The sequence below is a fragment of the Seriola aureovittata genome, chromosome 13, assembly GCF_021018895.1.
Source record: "Seriola aureovittata isolate HTS-2021-v1 ecotype China chromosome 13, ASM2101889v1, whole genome shotgun sequence".
NCBI classification, from domain to species: Eukaryota; Metazoa; Chordata; class Actinopteri; order Carangiformes; family Carangidae; genus Seriola; species Seriola aureovittata.
This window is the reverse complement of record NC_079376.1, coordinates 860001-882625: the sequence shown is the minus strand read 5'-3', so window position 1 is coordinate 882625 and position 22625 is coordinate 860001. Positions and strand designations below refer to the sequence as shown.

The window sequence follows — 22625 nt, the reverse complement described above, 5'->3', positions numbered from 1 at the left end:
CCATCCTCCTCCTCCACCCTCCTCTTCCTCTCCTCCTTCCATCTCTGTGTCGATAACATCTGCTCAGACCTCGGGGTGTGGCAGTGAACGCTCAGTCCTGGGCTTCTGTCTCTGACCACAGCAGCACAGAAACACACTGTGACTGCGAGGCAGGAAACAGCAGGAAACCCAGACTACCTCTCAGAAATGTTGTGAGGGCCGTCACAGACTCTACGGCCACGTTTTTCTAACCCAACTGTAAAATTGACACTTCATCATAATTATATGTGAAAAGTAGAGGTCTGCTTCTCTAAAGTCTGGAGCTTCTCTGGGCTGCACATAGGCAGAAATATTTTGCTTTCATACAGTATATAAATAAAGTTTATAGGTTTTGTTTTGCTGTGATTTTACCTGCAGTAAGCTTGGGCAACATCCACCATTTAATATCTCGATACGATCCAGGCCAAATACTGATAAACGATGTGATAGTATTGTATGTTTCAGTTGTTTCTCTATTTTATTGTCATTATTATTATATATTGTATTATTGTAATTTTTTGTTTGATATGAAAAATATTGCATATGGCAGGAAATATTGAGATATTCATTATTATTGATTATCAGCCTAATGTGCAGGCATATATGATGTGGGAGGTGTGAGTTAGGATTACCCATAACACCCTTCTCTGTGTCGCTCTGTAGAGATGTTTATATGTAATTCCAGCTCAATCTAAAGTGGTTTATTTTATAATTATGACGTGATTCATTCACTTTGTAACGTCGATTTGGAAATTCATTTTTAACAACATTTTTACACCCAGCTAAACTTTTGCATCCAAGTTGGTTCAGTCGGCCAGTTTGTGAGGCTGAGAGACCACTATCTGGAAAACACACACACACACACACACACACACACACACACACACACACACACACACACACACACACACACACACAGAGTCACAGTCACAGTCACAGTCATCTGACTAAAGGCAGCAGGCCCTCCAGCTCTGAGCTGCAGACACCGAGATGCTGAGAGAAGCTTCCTGTCCTTGTTAAGATGGTTGTGACCCACAGCGGAGCTCTGACCCCTCCCTGCTAACTGCTGTGAGACCAACAACACGTGTAGTTTGAAAGTATTTAAATATGAATTAGAAAACATTTGTTCAAGGTCATTTAAATATGTTCAGAATGAATTCTCAGGAAGAAGGGCTGTTGTCCTGTAGGAGCTGACTTCACCATCATCACAGGAGGAAGACACTATTAATATCCAAATCCAGAGATAGATGAGCGCACAGACCATTTGACTGAGTGTTAGAACATGTTGATTGCCTCCAGAAGAAATGACTAATTATTGAAAGTGTAATCTTTGGTGCTAATTTTCCAAATCTGCAGTTTAACAGCTCCCTGTGACACCCCCCCCCCCCCCCCTTTCTTTCCCCTGTTGTATTTCATATTTCATCCGTGGTACTGATACTCTCTGTCCTATCTATTAGTAACTTACTGATATGTCAGCCAGGTCTACATTAATATTCATATTATATTCATATTATATGTTAATATTTTTTATCTCTGTTGGGCTGCTGTGATTTAATAAAGTTCGTTTCAATTACAAGAAGGGATAAAATCAACAAATTCATCAGTCAGAGAGCAAATGACTAAATTTAGGCACTAAGACACAATTAGATGTAATCAGAATTGAAGTCTTTAGGATGTGAATTTTAAAAAGAGAGAAGAAAGTTTTGTTACTTCTGAGGTGCTTTTAGCTTTTAGCTTTTAGCATCGTTTCCCACAGAAACCACTTAAACCATTCATCATATCAGAGACGTCCAGGTTTTAAAAGGACCTTCGTTTCCCCCTAAACACTGCGTGAGAGCGGAGTGTGTGAGTGTGTCTGAAGAGAGGGATGACACACACACACACACACACACACACACACACACACACACACAGAGACACACACACACACACACACACACACACACACACACACAGATTCTGTATGACCCGTTTGTTTCGTCTCTGTGAAGTCGGTGTTTGTTCCCAGAAACAGAGGGAGATCAGAGAGAGAGGAGCTGCCATCACTCAGTCCACTGCTGCTTTTGTGTCTGTGTGATGAAGCTTTTATTCCCTCAGGATTATAAACCAGTGTGTCACCGTTTCATCGGTTTGTCTGTCTTTCCTCTTTTAAACAAATGAGCCACTCGAGGAGATGACTGGTAGTGCTAATGATTGTGTTTCCGGAATTTCAGTCGGCATTTCCCATCAGCCCAGTGGTTTCTTGACGACTTTTCTTTTTCCAGACATCTCCCTCTCTTGTCTGACATTTGCACGGTAACAGATCATATTAACATCCTCCCACTCACATTAAAGCTGCGCTTGTTGATGTTTTGCTGAAGCACTGGGAGATTTCCAGCAGGAAGTATTTTGAACACATTTCTGTTGGTGTGTTCAAAGTCGCTCTGACACCTGAGATGTGACGGCTGAAGTTTGGCCTTGGCGTCTCTGCTGGTTCTGTCTGTTGCTGAGATAAAGACAACCGCTGTTCGCTCCTTCAGTCAGTATGTGATGTGATTCGTTGCTGTTGTTTGTGATGTATAAGAGGATTTTTAGAGTTGTGCTGAGACAAAACTCGTTTGCCTCTGATACCGTCTGAAATACTGAATCGTGTATCAGTGAGTTTTCCCATAAATCAATTCTTCTTCTCTGCCTTAAAACAGTAGCCTACGCAGGAAGTTGCGCTGTGCAGCGAAGAAGAATTGATTATTGTAGCGTTAGCCGTTAGTAAAAACGTCAGCATCACGTTCCACTGGAAAGTGCAACCGTTAAAAAGGCAAGGTGTTCAGTTTGTGAGGCTTTTATTTTGGAGGCGTGTGAAGACGACTCGTGCAGGAAATGTTATTAATATCTATATTTATTTATTTTATGACTGACTAAACTAGATTTCTGACTAGATTCTATGGCGTTCATGTATCTGTTCATGTTTTACAAAGGCTTTAACCTCAGTCATGTCATTCAACAACAGCAATCATCTCACATTCATACAGGGTCAGTGGTTTACAGCTGTTTGTGTGTTGGCTGATACAAGTTCAGGTTTCGGTATCAGGAGGGAAGGAGGGTGTTTGAACATCTTTAAGGATTGTACATGTTTTTACATTTTACATGCACTTCCTCCTATTATCCTCATTCCTTATTCCTGATCAATTGGAAGTGGTGTTATTATTTAACACTGGCGTCGGCTGACCTTTCTGTAAATGTCAGCGTGCTGTGCTGCTCGTTGTCCTGGTTTTTGTTCCAGCTGCTTTGTGGCTCAAATTTTCTGTCAGATTGAGGAAGAATTTACAGCAGGAAAGAGTTTTTTTTCTAATAAATGTTAGCTGACATTAAAGGTAAAGATTTCACAGCAGTGATGCTGCTTGTTAGTGCAACAGGTCGAGCAGCTAAATCTACGTCTGAACACAGTTTTGTGTGGAGGAGTGTACAATGTGTGGTTATGCAGATGCTCGCAAAGTCTTCAATAAACATTTTTAGTCTTTAATATTTCTTTGTCAAAACTCTTTAGGAAACTAATTTGAGAACTTTGTTATCTTAAGTGAAATTTAAACAGGAGCATTGGTTTAAATATAAATATTATATATAATATTAAATATAAATTCTGTTTCCATAGGATATTTATTATTGTAATGCCTTTGATGATGTAGTTTTGTGGATGAAGTAACTTCACATAATGACAATGCGGTGCAGTCAAGCAGACAGAGAAACCATCCAACCAAGTGTTATCGTACAAAACGTGTCAGTGATCAGGCTGAAAACAAACCAATCAAATGGTGGATCATAGCTGCTGCTTATTGGCTGTTACTGTCACCCAGCTGTACTGAAGCCACGTGTCCAGACCAATCGGTGTTATTGGAGTAATTACCTACAATACACAGTCACAGGCAGAGAATAAGATAGAAGAGGAACATCAGTGTTGACGGGAGCCAGTTCTGTTTCTGAACATTTATCCTTCACTGAACGGATCAGCTGATTGAAGTTGTTCTGCAGAATGTGTGCGGCTCTGATTCTGAAATACTGTGTGGTAATAATACCCATGATTACTGGGGAGAAAACTCCACACACTAATGGTTTGCTCTGGTTCCACTGGGAATCCAGACCTGAAAGTGAAGAGTGGTAATGTGATATGAAGTAATGCACGGGCCACTGCAGAGGAATGGATATGATGTCGGTAATTATATCAAAGCGTGCACACGCACGATGTACGTGAAGCCTTGTGTTCTAAGTTGTATATGATTGACATGTGTGGTAATATATGATTATTGATTAAATAATCAGGACATGTTAAAAGATTTAAATACATTTAACGTACAAGTTAAAGAAATGAAATTTAGGAAAATACATGATGATGCAAAGTAAGTCAAAATAACAAAATAAATAACCTTGATAAATGAAATAATTTATCCCAATATACCATGGAAAGAAACTTACACACACTGTGCCGTCACTGTTTTTTATGTGCAAAAATAGTTACATACTTTTTATAAAAAAATAAAGGTCCTCTGTGTTAGAAGAGAGGAGGCTCTGAGCCTCTCTTCTGATTGGCTGACTGTTTTCTGAGTGATCCAATAAAAATACAGCAGATTTCAGGTAAAAACACTCAGAGAAACCAAATCCTGCAAGGTTTGGATGGTGGGTCCAGGTGGGCGGGGCTTGGTGACTGCTTTGTTGTGACATCACAAAGTTCCAGAAGTCCTGACGGCTGGTTTTAAGGCTCAGTTTCTGAATACAGGCTGTGTGCATTTCTCTGTGGACTGAGGCTTTGATACTTTCACAGTATTAATATAGAAGCTAGAGCTGATCTATAATCACACTACACATGGACACACACCTTTACACTGGAGGAGATTTAACAAAAGATAAATTAAAGGAAAGTAAGGTAAAATAAGTCACCAAATCCAGTAAAGATAACAGAGAAATATTGTGTAGAGATCTTTAAAATATCACAAATATTTTTATGTTTAAAAATCAGAAAATGACATAGATAAATATAATGTATGTGTAGCTCTCTGTACTTTGCTGCTGCTGGTTTTTCCTCGAGCACACTGCTGTAAATCTGCAGACCTCAGTGTTGCTCCGTCATCACATTTTAAGAGGAAGTGCCTTTTCCTTTTACAACTGGAGCTCCTCCATTTTTTTTCAATGTCTGACAAAGGCCTTTTGACGAGGAATTAAACCACCAGTTTGGGTTTTTAGCTACTCAAACTGGGACTCGTCACTCTGTCTCCTTCTCCTTCCTACATTTTCATCTTCTGCGTCAGTCTTGGTGGCGCAGGCAGGACTCAGGCTGCTGATACGGCCACAACATGTGACTGAGTTTGATTTAGATTTTTTTTTTTACCTCTGCTGCTCTTGTTTCTCGTCGTCTTGGTTAGAAACATAACTGACACAGAGACAGCAGAGGGAAAGATTAACGACCAGGAACAGAAGATCCTCCAACACGTCCTCTTCCCCTATGATACATTATTCATACTGGGGCTGGGTTGGAGGACCCCTGGGACACACACACACACACATGCACACACACACACACACACACACACACACACCCTAATATTGCTCCGTGACTGCAGTCTGTTTCATGGCTGTATTTTCTTTCTCCACATCGACCTCTCGCAGCGACACACGCTCCGTCAGACTTACGCAGTAACACACTGCGTTTGGTTTGTTTGGTTTTATTCAATGATTTATGGCAATACGTCGTCTGAGGACTGAGTTCACCCTGAATCCTCTGTGTGTGTGTGTGTGTGTGTGTGTGTGTGTGTGTGTGTGTGTGTGTGTGGGTGTGGCCCGTCGATGGAGAGCTGGTTGTGGCTGTGAAGGTGAGGTTGGGAGGGTGTGTTTTTAGCCCAGAGGAGAGAGAGCAGAGTGTAAACACCAAACAGTTCGTCCACCAGGAAATGTATAAGTAGAGAATTGTATTGTATGTAGCAGGAAACTGATGAACTGATGAGCTGCTGTGATTCCCAGTCCCAGTCCGGCACAGCTATGCTAATGATGCTAGCCGTGCTACGTAGCTGCTAGCTGCCTTTCAGGCCAGAGGAGTAAGTTACATATTTGTAGAAACACTCTATGAGTATCAATTCATTTTCAGGTTATTTTCTTGATTAATTCATAATTGTGTCTGTTATTTCAGCTAACAATGAAAATGTACATGTAATGTTCTTAATTTGTCAGGTTTAAATTCCTGGTTTTATCCGACCACTGGTCCCAAACCCAAAGTTGTTTAGTTTAATATCATATTTGACCAAGAAAATCGATTATCAGAATAGTTGCAGATACATTTTTTGATCAACTGTTTCAGCACCTTTTGCAGCTGCAAACACTTTTTGAAAGGAATGTAAAGTAGTTTGTATCAATATGTTTATTGAACACGTTTCCTGATTGTCACCATATTTCCTCTGTGTTCCTACAACATTCGCTCGAAGCTGCTGAGGTACGATTTCCATTTCTCTGCTTCAGCCGCTGTGTTACATAAGACTCTTCCACAGTGTGGCTTTAATCTCGGCTTTAATCTCACCAAAGACAGATGAATCAGATCCCGATGTAAACGGGCTCCTGTCCCGTCAGACTCCAGACTGCTGATTCACAAACAGCCGCGGCGCCGTGAATCATGAGATCAGTGAGGATTAGACGTCAGAGAGGCTGTTAAACACGACGTTCTCTGAAACGGCCACATGTTCTGAAACTGAGAGATGTTTGAAGACGCTCAGCTGAGCTCACAGATTAAAGGATGGAGCGTTCGTCATAGACTGAGGCTGGATACTGTTAACTATAGTTCAAGGTTAATGTCACACCAAAACAATTAGCTTTCCGTTACCTCGCAGGGAGAAATATAAACACGTTTCCCTTCAAAAGCCTTTCTCTCATTTAACAAATGAAGCCAAAGTTCTCAAATTTGTCCGAGCACTGAAGACATATTTAATATTTAAAGCTCGGCCTAAATAAAATGAAACTAGAGTCACCTCCTCGTGGTCGTATCCCTCCGCCACTCAGACTAGTTCCAGGTTACATCCCTGTTTATTCAGAGTCAGAGAGAATATGAACCATTGGTGTGAAATTTTCTCATAATTGCTGTGAAGTCTTGAGTAATGGCTAAAAAGTGTTTTGAGAGGTCACAGCAACCTTTGACCTTTGACCTTTGACCACCAGCTCAATGTTGGTTTATGATGGTATGAAAAAAGTAGAAAAAAAAACACCAGGGAAGAAAAACATTCATAGATTTTAAATGAAAAGGAAACAGAGAGACTTCCTTCCTGGTCAGTTACAGGAAAACACAGAGTTTAGAAAAGAGGAGTGGACTCTGTCAGAGCTGTGTGACAGGCTGAGCCACCTGTCAATCATACCAACCATTACCCCGCCCCTTAAGCTTTAATACAGTGTCCTGGTCACAGACTTCCTACAAAGGGACAGATATGTAACTATAAACAAGACTGTCCCAGCATTTAAAATATATATATTTTTATATTTATATATTAAAAATGTGGACAATGGAATTATCATCTTAAAATAAAAAAAGCAGAAGCAGAGGTTAACAGAGGTCGAAGGGAAATGAGTTATGATTTACAGTAAAAGGCAGGAATGAGGTGGAGCATCATCGGCAGGTGAGTCACAGAGGTCAAAGGTCACAGAGAAAACGTAATGGGTCGTTCGATCTGATTACGGGTGACAAGATCGATTGATCTGAGTCGTGTGATCATCATAACATTTCTCAGTTACCATGACGATCATCAGCGTCACAGCCTCCTCCTCTCAGCTCCTCTCCCTCTTTTCTCTCCACTTCCCTGCTCTGTCTCCACCTCCTCCCCCCTCCCTCCTCCCTCCTCCCTCCCCCTCCCTCCTCCCTCCTCCCTCCTCCCTCTCCCTCCTCCCTCCTCCCTCCTCCCCCTCCCTCCTCCCCCTCCCCCTCCCTCCTCCCTCTCTGGGGTAATGTGGCTGATGAGGTCATGTATGGTGATGCTGATGATGTCACATCTATTCCTGCCCACTGACCTCATCCTGACACGCCTCGTACACAGGAAGTATGATGAGAGGAGGGACAGAAGGTTTTAAAGGACAGTCGGTAAACGAATAAATGATTAATTATTTAATTAATAATTAACATCAGTTACTTAAGTCCCCCTGTTTAGCAGCATATAAACATTTATTAAATACTTTATGTTTTATTATATCACCAATCATCTGTTCATAAAGACCCTTAAATAAAGTTGTAAACTGAGTAAACTAGTCAAATTTAAAGGTTGATTAAAGTGTGGAGATATTTCTTTATCTTGTGTGTTCAAAACTAAATTAGCATCTTTTGGCACTTAGTAAGTTTCTCTAAATAATCTGATTCTTAAGACAAATATAAAAGCTTATTATTTACTTATTAATTATATTATTTTTCACAGGTTTATTTTGTGGTTATTTTTATAAAACACAAACGCCACAGACGCCAGGATTTATAGCCTGAACTAAGGTGTGTTGCTCGTCTCTAGATTAACCTTTAAAATTCGTAAAACTGGATGTTTTATTGAGCTTCTCTAAGTTCTCTAAGTTTTGTGAGTGTCTGAGTGAATAGCTGTGTTTCTGCTGATGCTGTTTTTCATGGATCTTGATGATGTCATGAGCGTGAGCGGTTTGATCACTCTGAATGTCAATGAGCAGCTCCGCCCAGAGCTTATGAACATTAATGATGGTGTCTAAACTGGAGCTCAGGGAAAACTGGACGAGTCAGCTCGAGTGGTTTTGGACTTTAATTTAAAAGTCAAAGTTCTGCTCACGAGTAGAGATGTGGCAGACTGGTCCTGAGAACCAGCATCAGGATTTTTAATGGATCGGTATCGGCTAAAAGGAAGCTGATCAAATGCTGGTGCTTTCTTTTGTTGCAGCGCTCTTCTCTGTTTCATATGTGAAAGATCATGCGTGTGCACCGGTGACAGAATTGATGTTCGGGTTGTAGACGACACAGATTTTCAACACTGCGACTCTGACTCTCCTTATCATTAGAATCAGAACCAGGATACTTATTGATCCCCAGGAGGATAGAGAACAGAGAACAGGAAGTAGATTATAAAGATAAATATATACATAAAATATAGAAATATTACAGTAGCAAATATGAGTGTACTAAACATTCAGGTAGCAGCTCCTCACGTTGACAGCGGGTCACTAATTAATGTTGATTATCTGAATGACACAATAACATGTCCAGTTGCCTTCGATTTAATTTGAGAAAGAGATAACATGGTCTGTACTCAGAGGTCAAAGGTAGAACGTCCTTTCTGTAACACAACTTGTTATTGTAGTCGGAGTGAAACCTCAGATCTCGTCCTCGACCGTCGTCGTTGTTCGTGTTTCTCTCAGACAAACCTGTGAAGACACGGTCAGAGCCTTCGCGCTGCACCTGTCCTCCGTTCACCTGGACTGACCCGTGTGACCGGCACTGATCCCGTCAGGCAGACTGACTCCATCACCGACTGCTTTTCCTTCTGCTGCTCCACTGACATAATTTCTCTGCCTCACTGCTGATAATGCTGATCAATGCAGAGCCTGAGTCACCCCCGCACTGCATCGCTCTGACTGCTGCTGGTCAGCAGGCCACTCAGTGTGTGTGTGTGTGTGTGTGTGTGTGTGTGTGTGTGTTGTGTGTGTGTGTGTGTGTGTGTGTGTGTTCATTTCCTTTGCCAAGTTCATAATTTGTCTTTTCTTTCTTTTTCTTTTGTCATTGAACTTCACAGTAAATCAAAGGAGGAGAAACATTCATCACATTCACACTTAAACTTTATTATTTCACTTTGTTTTGTGTGAATCTTTAATCTTTGTTTTTCTCTGCAGATCACAAAACACCAAACACATACTGATGATTATTTTATTTATATTCTGGTGTCATGGTTTTATACCTGATCTTTTATTTAGACACTAGTGAACATCTTCAACTTTTAATATGATAATTAAAAAGCTGTAAACTGCTGATTCATTAATTTATGAAGTTTTTATTTCATTAAAAGTAAAGAAACTATTGTAGTTCATTTATCATAGGCATTAAAAAGTACTTATTCTTCTGTTTACTCTGTATTAATGATGTTTTTCATTATTTTATTTCATCATTCATGTCAGACTTCAAGATCAATGTGCCAAATATATATTTATTCACAAATTATTTTATCGTAACTTTTTAATTCAGGAAACGAACACGAGACATTTCCCCGTGTATGTGATGTTTTTACACATCAGGCTGAAACCTGCAGAGCGGCTGAACGAGAGCTGGATGCATATTTTATGCAGAGAAAAGAGAATATGAATAAAACATTTTATTTGTCTGTTCGCTGCGTCTGCTCGCTCTTAAAAGGATTTAAAACCACAGCTGAGATGAAGGGGAGGACACGCATGGGCTGTGTGTGTGTGTGTGTGTGTGTGTGTGTGTGTGTGTGTGTGTGTGTGTGTGTGTGTGTGTGTGTGTGTGTGTGTGTGTTGTGTGTGTGTGTGTGTGTGTGTGTGTGTGTGTGTGTGTGTGTTGTGTGTGTGTGTGTGGTGTGTGTGTGTGTGGTGCCATGCTGTGACAGCCTGAATGTCTGAGAGAGAGAGAGAGAGAGAGAGAGAGACGGTGGAGGGAAAGGGAGAAAACAAACTGGTGAGTGGACGAAAAAGAAAAGGAGGGAGAGGTTTTGTCTCCATGCAGACGGAGGGAAGAGTGGAGTGGAGGATAAACAGTGACGGAGGAGAAAGAGGAAGAGAGTTTGTTGTCATCTGAACACATGTCTGATCTGCCTCCACATATGGAACCGTCTGGATTACTCCATCTGGGATTATTCTTTGGAGAGGTACCGTGTGGATGTGTTCACGGTTTCTTTTCTTCTGTATTTTGTGAGAACCAGTTTGAGTTTTAGCTTCTTGGTCTGATTTCACGTGTTATTTCGTTATTCCTGGCAGGTTTTTTAATTATTCTCTTGGTGCCAAAAGCAAAATCTTGTGTAAAATCATGTGAATTAAAGCTCATAGAAACATGGTTTGTAACCGTTCTTATTTAGATTAGTTTGGATGCAGTATTTGCAGAATCAGTGTAGTTGGTTTGTTTCCAAGTTCTAGTCTAAACTCTACATGTTAAACCGGTCTTTACATATATCAGCTCAGTGTTGTGTCATCAGGTGTTTAATTTGTTCATATGAAACCACAGAAATAATAATAATGATAGTAGTAGTAATAATAATAATAATAATAACAGACTTTTCACTACACAAAGCTTTAGGTCCCTCGTCACCAAAAATATTTGAAATCTGAATCTAAAGACTATTTTAGATAAAGTGACATTTGATTAAGAAATAAGCGACAGAGCAGAATGAATGGAGTAGTGCTTTGGACAGAAACACAGTGTAGCTCTTTAGCCGCTAAAGCTAAAGCTAAAGCTAAAGCTAGCTGCAATAACACATTCAGAATGTAAATGCTAGTTTCACTTTGATCTGATTCTGTGTCGGTGAGTTTCTAAACTGCTTTTTAAGTTGAGATCAGACCTGCGAGTTCTTTCAGCTGTGGAGCCTCAAACCGATAATTTCACCTGTTGTTGAGGAAGGAATTGAGTGCGAAGGGATTCTTCTTAACGCCTGTTGAAGCGGGTGTAGGCCGGGCGTTTGTCGGCTGTAGTCTGTCCTCGGAGTGCAGGGTGTGAGGGGGGGGGTTGGGCTGTCTTCTTTCAGGTATGCGCGGCAGCGGTTGCGGCAGCGGCGGCTTTGTTCTTTCAGTTGACAGATCTCCGTATTGTTCATATCTTGGATCATAGTTCAGTGCCAGTGAATTCCTCTTTGCTGTTGTGGCACAAACTTCTTTGAAAATCAGGGACTGCTCTCTGTTGAATTCGATACCACAGTAGGACCGTCTGTCTCCGGCTCTCAGCCTGGATACACCGGCCCCCAGAGACAACAGTGGGTCCTGGAGCAGCACTGTGTTGGTTACCTCCGTCTTCATACTGTCCAAGATGTTGAGGGGCAGGTTGTTCAGGTGTTTGTCCACGTCTATCAGAGCCTCTGACATCGGCTGTGGATCATTCAGTAGGAAAGATTGGACAGTTTGAGCTGCAGTCTTGTACGTCTGCAGGAACGAGACGTCTTCAGCTCTCAGCGTCTCCTCTGTGGCTCTGATTGTGTCTGAAAGATCTGCTGTGTCTTTGCTTAGAGTCTCGCTCTCCGTCTTCAACATCTTAGTCTTCAGCAGCTTTTCCTTGCTCAGCGCCTCCATCCTTTCCCGCTCTTCCTTTTGGAGTAAGTTCTGAAGCATCAAGATGGCGTCCTTAATCTGCCTCTCTCTGTCTTGTGCCTGAACTTCAACGTCTTTTGCTGCTTGATCAAAGTTTCCTTTAATGTCAGTGAAGAGCTCCATTTTCTCCTGTAGGGGTTTCAGAAGTTCCCTAAGTATCCCCTTGTAGTCCCGCGCAGCTTCATCGATGGGACTGAAGCTGTGGTTTCTGTGTGTTTCTGAATGCAGACAGACGACACACACCAGCTGCAGATGGTCCAGACAGAAGAGCCTGAGTTCCTCGGAGTGCAGACTGCAGACACTCGCAGAGCCCGCTGAAGGTCTCTCAGGTTTCTCCCTTAAAAAATGTTCACAGAGGTTCCTTAGTGCCAGGTTTCGGGGCGGATCTCTTTCTAAAGATCTCGTCTTACAAACTGGGCATAAAAGATATTTTATTCGATTGTGCGTCCACCATGTCGAAAGACAGGCTCTACAGAAACTGTGGCTGCATGACAGGAGGACAGGATCTTGGAAGATTTCATGGCAGACAGGACAGTGTAGATCCTCCACTGGTCTAGAGGCCATTTCCTTAAAGGTATATTAGACGGCGACACAGCAATGTACAGCTCACTCTCAGGTACAGCGTCTCAAAGGTCCTTACAGATACAACACCAGTGTCTCTGACACAGCCCAAACTCCCAGTGATGATGATGAGAATACAATTATGAAAAGCAATCTCAGCAATGAAGGACCTGGAGTCAGCAGCTGGTTGAAGTTGCAGGACTCCAGTTTCCCCAGTCTTTCTACTGGTCCCTCTGGTCAGTCTCTCTGGTTAGTCTCTCTGGTTAGTCTCTCTGGTTAGTCCTCTCTGTGAACAGACGTTTTCAGTTTTGGCTGAACTTAATCTCTGCACAATATATTAGACTGTTTCCTGTTTTGTCTCAGGTGATTTGAAGGTAAGGGTTGGACTTCATTCCAAGCATTTCTCTCTCATTACGCACATGGAGATTTACTTAGATAATCAACCACTACACCAGTAAACAACTTCCTCACACAATACATCCGGTTTCTTGGTCATGTCTCTTACCACAGCCCTTTATCCCTGATTGTTCAGGAAGAGTCCAAACTTCTTTAGAATAAGTAACAATCGAATGACTATTGCAGCATCGCCAGCATTAGCATTGACATTTGTTGACTTACCACTTCGTTGCGTTTACGATACAAGAGGTTATAACACAGTCTCTGAGCAGCGCTGCTTCTTTAGGGTAGCCTGGATGCTACAGTGACTCGGTATTGGAAAGTGTTGTGTTAACTTCAGCAGAAGAGAAGACGTGTTAGAAATAGAGGGTTGTTTTCATGATCTGTGCTGAATGTTTGGTTTTGCTTCCACCTGAGCTATGCATGAAATGTTGATACTCGGCATTGTTTCTAAGATCTAGATCTGAACTGTTTTCATTTAGTGTTACTGCCTCATGATTTTCAGTCATCCAGAAGGGTTCAATCAACAGACATTAGAGTTTCACTCTGAACCATGATGAAAACCATTCACACTCTAAAAACTCCATCAACAATCAATTACAAAAAGTATTAAAAACACATCAGTGAGCGACAGTTGCACTGAGTGACATGTCCCTTCACGCCGTCCTGCTGCCTCAAATATCCACCTTTTATGATCTGATATAGAACAACACCAGCTTTGTCTCTTAAATGGTTTCCAAAGAGGTTCCTGTTCAAGCATCCTGAACGTTCGGCTATCAGCTCGCCACTCAATTACTACTTCCACAGTTCTATAAGCCCCTCCCTTTCTCATGGCGTGATATCTCAGTAACGCCGTGAGGGAGTTTCTTTAAGTTCGGCTCATCCTTGGATTCGAGGATGAGCTGACTGGATGTTAGTGGTTCAGTTATTGACCTCTTGAATGTGATATTTAACGGTACCTCTTCACATCCGGCACAAGCGATCACTTGGACTCAAAGATGAACTGGTTAGAATTTGTTGGTCATAGGTCAAAGTTCAAGGTCACTGTGACTTTGCAAAACATGTTTTTGACCATAACTCCAAAACTAATTATGACGACATTGAACACAAATGTCTAATAGGATAAAATTAAATGAAATTTAAATGATGAAATTTTATATCACATATTTTAGTTTGGTGTATTGGTCTGATATTATCTTGATTGATTCCTTAAGACAGGAAGACAAGAAGAAGAAAAGCAGCTGAGAGGAAGGAAAGTACAGAGAAGGAGTAATGAGATTAAGCTGCTGAGGAGGAGAGAGGAGGTATTTACTCCTGCTCGACTCATACTCTCCATGTCTGTGTGATACTGGACAGACGTGTTCACCACTTCATCTGCTGCCTGAAGGTCGGAGTGGGAGTTATATCTGTGTTTGTGTGTTTTGACAGTTGGACTCCAGATCTGAGACTGAAAGGTCGGGCAGTGATGAACTGTAGCTGTCTGATTGACTCATCATTCACTCCTCACTGACCTCTTATTGGCCAGGAGGCTTTGTGAAGTGGAAATACTGAAACAGACTGAATCCTGATGGGGAGATTTAACCTGACACTGAGTCAGAAGTGTGTGTGTTCACTGGATTATTCATATACAAACTCCTGAATCTGGTATTTACAGCGTCTTCATGCCTCCGCACCGGCAGCAGCCGGGGCATTCGTCAGTATCTCAGTCACTCCTTGAGGAAACTTGGCACAAACATTCACAAGGACTCAAGGGTGAAACGATTAGAATTTGATGGCCAAAGGTCAAAGGTCAAAGTGACTTCAGAAAAGGCTCTTTAGTGTGGATAAACAGGGATGTTACCTGGAACTAGTTTGAGTGGAGGAGGCAGACGACCACGAGGAGGTAATTCTAGTTTTTATCTCTTAAAAACCTTATTGATGTTCAGATGGAGGGAAAACACACGTTTAAACATTAATGCTGGAGTAGGTTTCTGTTTTGGATCTGGTTCAGATCATAAGGAACTGCTCAGTCAGTGTACTACACCTGTTGTTTCAACCCCTCCGGTAGATATTTAATCAACACTTCATCCTCTGCTGCTCGCCTCAGCTTCATGTTGCAGCTGCAGGTTGTGGACAGGAACTTAAACCCATATGGATTTAATAAGAGATTTGATGCTGCATTCACATGAAATGAGGCTCCAGTGAACCACGACCTGAATTATGCAGTTCATGGTTTCTGTAAATCACATCATATCTCCACACGGGATGGTCCAACTCGTCATATTTTAGTCAGATTCCGCCTTGGAAAGATATCAGTGTAAGTGTGTGATGTAAACTCTGACGTTGGTGTCGCTGCTGCTCAGTTCACTGTCTGTTCTCCAGAGATTCAAAGTTCTCCAGAGTGACTCCCTTCTCAAGTTTGCCTCTAATCTGGACTCTGCTGTGTCTGTTGGTTTGCATGTGGGATTGTGTCTGTGTGAGCTTTAGATGTAGGACAGCTTCTGTGTGTGTGTGTGTGTGTGTGTGTGTGTGTGTGTGTGTGTGTGTGTGTGTGTGTGTGTGTCTAGAGCCTGAAGAACAGTGTATCATCCTATGAGAGCAGCAGCAGTACTGTCTCCTCCAGCACATTGATTTCCAGCTTGTCTTTCCTCCAGTGCAGATAATGGACTGTTACAGCACACACACATTGGTAGTTCTGTGTGTGTGTGTGTGTGTGTGTGTGTGTATACACCTTCTGATTGAGATCAAGTCATTTCAAGGTACCTGGGTAATGTCCCTCTCTCTCCCCAGACCCAAATATTTACGTGAACTAAACCTCATTCAGACTTTGAGCCTAAAACCATTAACTGCACAGTTGGCGGTTCGATCCCCGGCTCCTCCTGTCTGCACAGCAAAGTGCCCTTGAGCAAGACATCGAATCCCAACTTTATCCTGATGCATGGTAGCTCTGCAGCCATCATGTGTGAGTGTGAATGGGTGAAAATATAAAAATGCATCCATCTTCATCAGTTTCATCAGTTTGTCCTTGTAGATATAGAGAATATAGACACTTGAACGCACCACGAACGTTGTACTGAAACAGATTCACTTGTATTGACCTTTAACAGCCAATAAGATTTGTTCGTGTTCCCTTCAGTGTGACTTTCTTTGACTATCGTTAATTGTTTTTATTATTGTTTGTTCTTTCATTGCTTTTTTCATTCCCAGTAATTTTTCAATCTTTTGTTTGTTCATTTGTTCTTTCCTTTCATTTGTCCTTCCTTCCTTATTTTTTTTTTGCTTTTCTTTTCTCATTCCACCCATTTATTATTCCCTCTATTATTAATTTGCCCCTCCCTCTTTCCTTCCTGCCTTCCTTCCCTCTTTGTTCCTTCTTTCCTCTGTTGTTTCTGTCCTTATTTTTGTATTTTAACTCACCTCTCTCTCTCTCTCTCTCTCTCTCTCTCTCTCTCTCTCTCTCTCTCCAGTTCACTCCAATGAAGCTCGTCCATCCACATTAGGAATCCTGCACCTGTCTCTCCCTCTCTTACACCATGAGCATCGTAGCTCTCTCGCCCATGGCCCCTGAGCCACCGTCCCCCATGGTCACCTCCATCACACCCGTCACCCCAACCGTGGACCCCGACAGCTCCACTTCCCTCGCCGCCCCTCTCAACCTGGATCTGGACCATCAGTCCCAGGATGAGGCCTCCTTGCTGGGCCCCGGCCCCAGCCACCTGGGCCAAGACCCCTCCAGGAGGTAACAAATCAGATGATGAGGATAATTCATGATTTACAGATGTTTTTCTCTTTGTATTTATTTCTGCTTCTCAAATTATGTTTGTCTTTTCCTGAACTTTTATCTTCTGAAACGCTGGATACTTTCAGCTTCTTCACTTTAGAGGTTCTCAAGTCAGAAGGATCAGGGACCACTGGTCTAACACACAGCACGTGTTGTTGCAGGTCTAAGAAGCCCCCGCCCCTCCACACCGGCGCCGACTGGAAGGTCGTCCTCCACCTGCCAGAGATAGAGACGTGGCTGAGAGCGACCAGCGACAGAGTCACACAGCTCACACACTCGGTGGGACAAGACAGCGACAACAGACACGTGGATGTCCACCTGGTGCAGCTCAAGGTAAGTGTGTGTCTCTCTGACCGCTCCGGTCACTTTGGTTTCAAATAACAAGGCTTGCGACATCATCTTGGTTGGTTCAGCATACCTACAGCTGTCCCACAATGCAGTGCGCGGACACATCACGGCCCGCTCTCGTCCACCCTTCTCCCTGCTGCCTCGATAGTTGGGTTTGTCCTCGTACTGAACGTGTCCCTGCTTGTTGTAAATCCTCCAGCCGATAAAAGGCCGCAGGCTAACGGAGGAAGTTTCCAACTGGAACAGATTTCTATTTTTTATAAATATGTTTATAGATTTTTCAAAAAACATTGTGTTTGTATCGAAACAGAACAAAAAACAAACAAAAACAACAACAAACTAAAAAGAAACAAAGAAAAAACAAACAAACAAAAAGAAACAAAGAAAAAGGAACAAAGAAAAAAAACAAACTAAAACCAAACAAAAACCAGAACAAATGGAAACAGAACATCTCGGCTCTCAGACTCTTTCACTGAGACACAATCACGAAGCCACAAGAACCGCACCAACCCCGACCTCAAAATCCAAGATGGCCGCTCTGCACGTCAACAGAAGTGAAAGCTGTAGCGATATACTGTTTATTAGCACATCTGTCTTATTCGTGTATAAATCGCTGTTGCTACAGTGTTTGTGCACAAAATACTGCTAATATTATATCTTATGATATCAACTACTATTGTTAACAATAACAACGACAACAGTAACGACCGTCTGACTTGTTCTGGAACAGCATCAACTCACATGTGACGACAGCTCCCATATCTGACGAGCGCAGCGTCTGTGATGCAGGTGCAGTAAAACCACGCTCAGGTGGACAAACAGGAAGTAAAATAAAACAAAAAAACAGCTCGTTTGAAATGTGATTATTTAAATTTAGATCTTTATAAATCTCCACACAGTTAAAAAGGTCGGAATATGGACTGAACCAGAGCCGGCGGGTCGACTGTTTGTCCCAGCAGCCTCCCCATGTGACCTCTGTGTGACCTCTGAGTGACCTCTGGGTGACCTCTGTGTGACCAGGGGAACAGCTGCTAACACACATGCAAACATGACGTGATGCCTTTTATCTGCCTCGTGTTGAATCAACGAAAACAGTAGCTCATCAGTCGATTCAACCTCAGCCACTGAATTTCCCATAATGCCATGCTTCTTCTCTCCACGGCCTCGGTGTTATGTAACGACTGGCTTCCACGAGTCACGCTGTTGACCGTTTAGTGTTTATGTAACTGCAGTGAGTGTGCAGCCTCCCAGACCCTGAGCACTCGTCTTCATCGTCAGACTGAGCTCCTCCTCTTCATCGCTACAGGAGTTTATATAAGAGAAGAAGAAAGCTCTGATTCCATTTGGTCCATGGACAGAGACCAGTCCTCCAGTCCCCCAGTCCTCCAGTCCTCCAGTCCCCCAGTCCTCCAGTCCTCCAGTCCCCCAGTCCTCCAGTCCTCCAGTCACCCCAGTCCTCCTCTCCTCCTGTCCCCCAGTCCTCCAGTCCTCCAGTCCCCCAGTCCTCCAGTCCCCCAGTCCCCCAGTCCTCCAGTCCTCCAGTCCCCCAGTCTCCAGTCCCCCAGTCCCCCAGTCCCCCAGTCCTCCAGTCCCCCAGTCCCCCAGTCCCCCAGTCCTCAGTCCTCCAGTCCCCCAGTCCTCCAGTCCTCCAGTCCCCCAGTCCTCCAGTCCTCCAGTCCCCCAGTCCTCCTCTCCTCTCTCCTCCTCTCTCCTCCTCCTCTCCTCTCCTCTCCTCTCCTCTCTCCTCTCCTCCTCTCCTCTCTCCTCTCCTCCTCTCCTCTCTCTCCTCTCCTCTCCTCTCCTCTCTCCTCTCCTCTCCTCTCCTCTCTCTCTCCTCTCTCCTCTCTCCTCTCTCTCCTCTCCTCTCTCCTCTCCTCTCTCCTCTCTCTCCTCTCCTCTCTCTCCTCTCCTCTCCTCTCCTCTCTCCTCCTCTCCTCTCCTCTCTCCTCTCCTCTCTCCTCCTCCTCCTCTCTCCTCTCTCTCCTCTCCTCCTCCTCCTCTCCTCCTCTCTCCTCTCTCCTCCTCTCTCCTCCTCTCTCTCTCCCTCCTCCTCCTCTCCTCCTCTCTCCTCCTCTCTCCCTCCTCCTCCTCTCTCCTCTCCTCTCCTCTCTCCTCTCTCCTCTCTCCTCCTCCTCCTCCTCCTCCTCCTCCTCCTCTCCTCTCCTCTCTCCTCCTCCTCCTCTCCTCTCTCCTCTCCCCTCCTCCTCTCCTCCTCCTCCTCTCTCCTCTCCTCTCCTCTCTCTCTCTCCTCTCTCCTCTCCTCTCCTCCTCCTCCTCCTCTCCTCTCTCCTCCTCCTCCTCCTCCTCCTCTCTCCTCTCCTCTCTCCTCCTCTCCTCTCCTCTCTCCTCCTCCTCCTCCTCCTCCTCCTCTCCTCTCCTCTCTCCTCCTCCTCTCTCTCCTCTCTCCTCTCCCCTCCTCCTCTCCTCCTCCTCCTCCTCCTCTCTCCTCCTCTCTCTCTCCTCTCTCCTCTCTCCTCTCTCCTTCCTCCTCCTCCTCTCTCCTCTCCTCTCCTCTCTCCTCTCCTCCTCTCCTCCTCTCTCCTCTCTCCTCTCCTCCTCTCCTCTCTCCCTCCTCCTCCTCTCCTCTCTCCTCTCTCCCTCCTCCTCCTCTCTCCTCTCCTCTCCTCTCTCCTCTCTCCTCTCTCCTCCTCCTCCTCCTCCTCCTCTCCTCTCCTCTCCTCTCTCCTCCTCCTCTCCTCTCTCCTCCTCCTCTCTCTCCTCTCCTCTCCTCTCTCCTCTCTCCTCTCTCCCTCCTCCTCCTCCTCTCCTCTCTCCTCTTCCTCTCTCCTCCTCCTCCTCTCCTCTCTCCTCCTCCTCCTCCTCCTCCTCCTCTCCTCTCCTCTCTCCTCCTCCTCCTCTCCTCTCTCCTCTCCCCTCCTCCTCTCCTCCTCCTCCTCCTCTCCTCTCTCCTCTCCTCTCTGAATAAAACATGGCGGCAGCAGCAGCAGCAGCTCCAGACTGTGATGCTCAGCACAGTGGAGGGAGAGGGAGGAGAGAGACTGTGAGTAGCTGAGTCACTCTCACACTGAGTTTCATGCGTCATCATCTTGTTTCTCTCTTTTCCTGCACAAAGTTTTTCGGGGAAACCGGAGCGGTTGTGAGGAAATGATCCGTCTCTGTGTCGTCGGGAGGAATCTGTGTCTACGTGTCTACAAACAGCTGTTTTAGACACTTTTAAAAACATCTGTTTGAGTGAAGCTTCATGTAGAATATTTTCAGCTCTTTATTTTCCCGTCAGAACAGAACATTCCTGTTACATCCATCTTCTGTTATTTCTACCTGTTCAACTTCAATCTTTGGTCCTCACAAAGACAGATGTTAAGGAACACACACACACACACGCACACACACACACACGCACACACACACACACACGCACACACACACACACACACGCACACACGCACACACACACACACACATACACACACACACACACACACACGCACACACGCACACAAAGTATCTGTTTGTTTTCAGATTACATAACTTTGAGGCCTCTATAGTGTGTGCGTGCGTGCGTGCGTGTGTGTGTGTGTGTGTGTGTGTGTGTGTGTGTAGTCAAGGGAAGTGACAGTGAGGACAGTGTGTGTATGAGAGAGAGTTACAACTACAGCTTTGTGGTGTGTGTGACTGATGTCATTCTGACTCTCTGTGTGTGTGTGTGTGTGTGTGTGTGTGTGTGTGTGTGTGTGTCTTCTGTAAGGAGGCTGTGTGTTGCTGCAGTCTTGGACAACACCTGTACACCACTGCAGCAAGGTGAGGATTTACAACAACAGCTGGAGGTGTCCAGTCACCCTGTGAGCAGTGGATCACCTGGTTGCGCCCCCTGGTGGCGGCAGCGCCTCAGGATATTCTCTAACTTCTAGAACGTGAAAGAAAATATAGTGGAAAGTCAAACAAGAAACAAATAGAGAAATTATTTTTGTTAAAGCTGCAAATAGAATCTTTATAAACCAGTTTTCACCAAGTTTTTTTGTGTTTTTTACATTTAAAATAAACGATAAAGATTCATATTCTCACTTCCCTCTGAATTCATCCTGCAGCTTCATGAGTTTGTCAGTATGAGCTGTGTGAAGTCACATCTGGAGCCGGAGACGTTCGAGTGACATGAAGCTTCTTCCCTCGCCCCAGTCTTTGTCAGTGTTGTCATGACAATAATCGAATCTTCTGCGCTTCATCTGTTGAGATTGGGCGGCTTGTCAGAGCTCCGTCCACAGACAAAGAGGACGACGAGACGCAACGATCGTCTCAGTCCAGTCAGAGAGACAACAATAAAAACACAACACAAAAACAAGACGTGACGCCTTCTGGTTTTTGTCCACGCTGCGTGTGATTGTGACGCCTCTGTCGGTCCGTTGGCGTCAGGTCTGAGCTCTTCAGTCCGAGTCAGTGAGCAGCAGCTTTATGTGAATCAACAGTGAAACAGGCGACAAACTGTTTGAGCTGAAGCTTGTTCCGCATGTTCTCCTTTATTCTCTCTACTCCAGATGATTCTTTAAAAAATGATGCTGGTGTTTGACGAACAAATCTAATCAATAATAATAAAAAAGTTTAACAAAAAGGAGAGACAGATGCTCCAAATATGTTTTCTCACTCAAAAATGAAAATAAAACCTGCGTCTCCTCAGACCTTTGCTCCTGTCCACACATGTCCTCACTCGTACCTCAGTGATGATTCGCAAAGTTTAACAGCATAAACGCCACAACCACAGGAGGTGCGTTGGCGAGCTGTAGGTATCCACCGCCCCGAAGATCAGGTGGCGCTCCAATGAGGGCTCAGTGGCGGGAGGAAGGCGGGGACGCCTCCCGTAGCTGCAGCCGCTCTCGCCTCAGGATCCACAGGAGGGTGAGAAACATGGAGGTTTCTGATTCCCTCTGTGGTCAACCTGGTTTTTCCTGGAGAGGAATGAACCAAGCTGCAGCTGCAGTAATGAATGTTCATATCATGGATGAATGGGATGTGCATGTGGAACGAGCGATGGCATAAAAGAAAGAAAATAATGACACCTTCTGTAAAACAGGAGGGAACTTTATTTTGAAAAGATGAAAATAAGACTTCTCTGTTAGTTTGTGAAACTAAACATTTACGTCTCCTTCTCATTTATTTTCATTTTCCCGTCTTTAATCTTCAGCTGCGGCGTTTCAGCTTCACCCAGAGCAGGTGGAGGCTGTGAGCTCGCTGCAGGACGCAGCGCTCGTTACCTAGGTGACGCCTCCATCTGGTGGCGAATGTGTTGTATTACAACACTGTGAGGAAACAGTCCCACTGTCACAAATACAAAGCTTTACATCACAAT

The 22625-nt window shown here is 44.0% G+C and overlaps 1 protein-coding gene across 1 annotated transcript in view; it reads left to right on the top strand.

The window, feature by feature from the left end:
• akap6 (A kinase (PRKA) anchor protein 6) overlaps positions 1 to 22625 on the top strand; it is a 188931-nt gene that overhangs the window by 7539 nt on the left and 158767 nt on the right. Inside the window, exons 2-3 of the mRNA XM_056392722.1 lie at positions 16665 to 16936; positions 17140 to 17311. Of these exons, the coding sequence (XP_056248697.1) occupies positions 16731 to 16936; positions 17140 to 17311 (378 nt within the window). The 5' untranslated portion in view covers positions 16665 to 16730. The remainder of the gene's footprint in view (positions 1 to 16664; positions 16937 to 17139; positions 17312 to 22625) is intronic.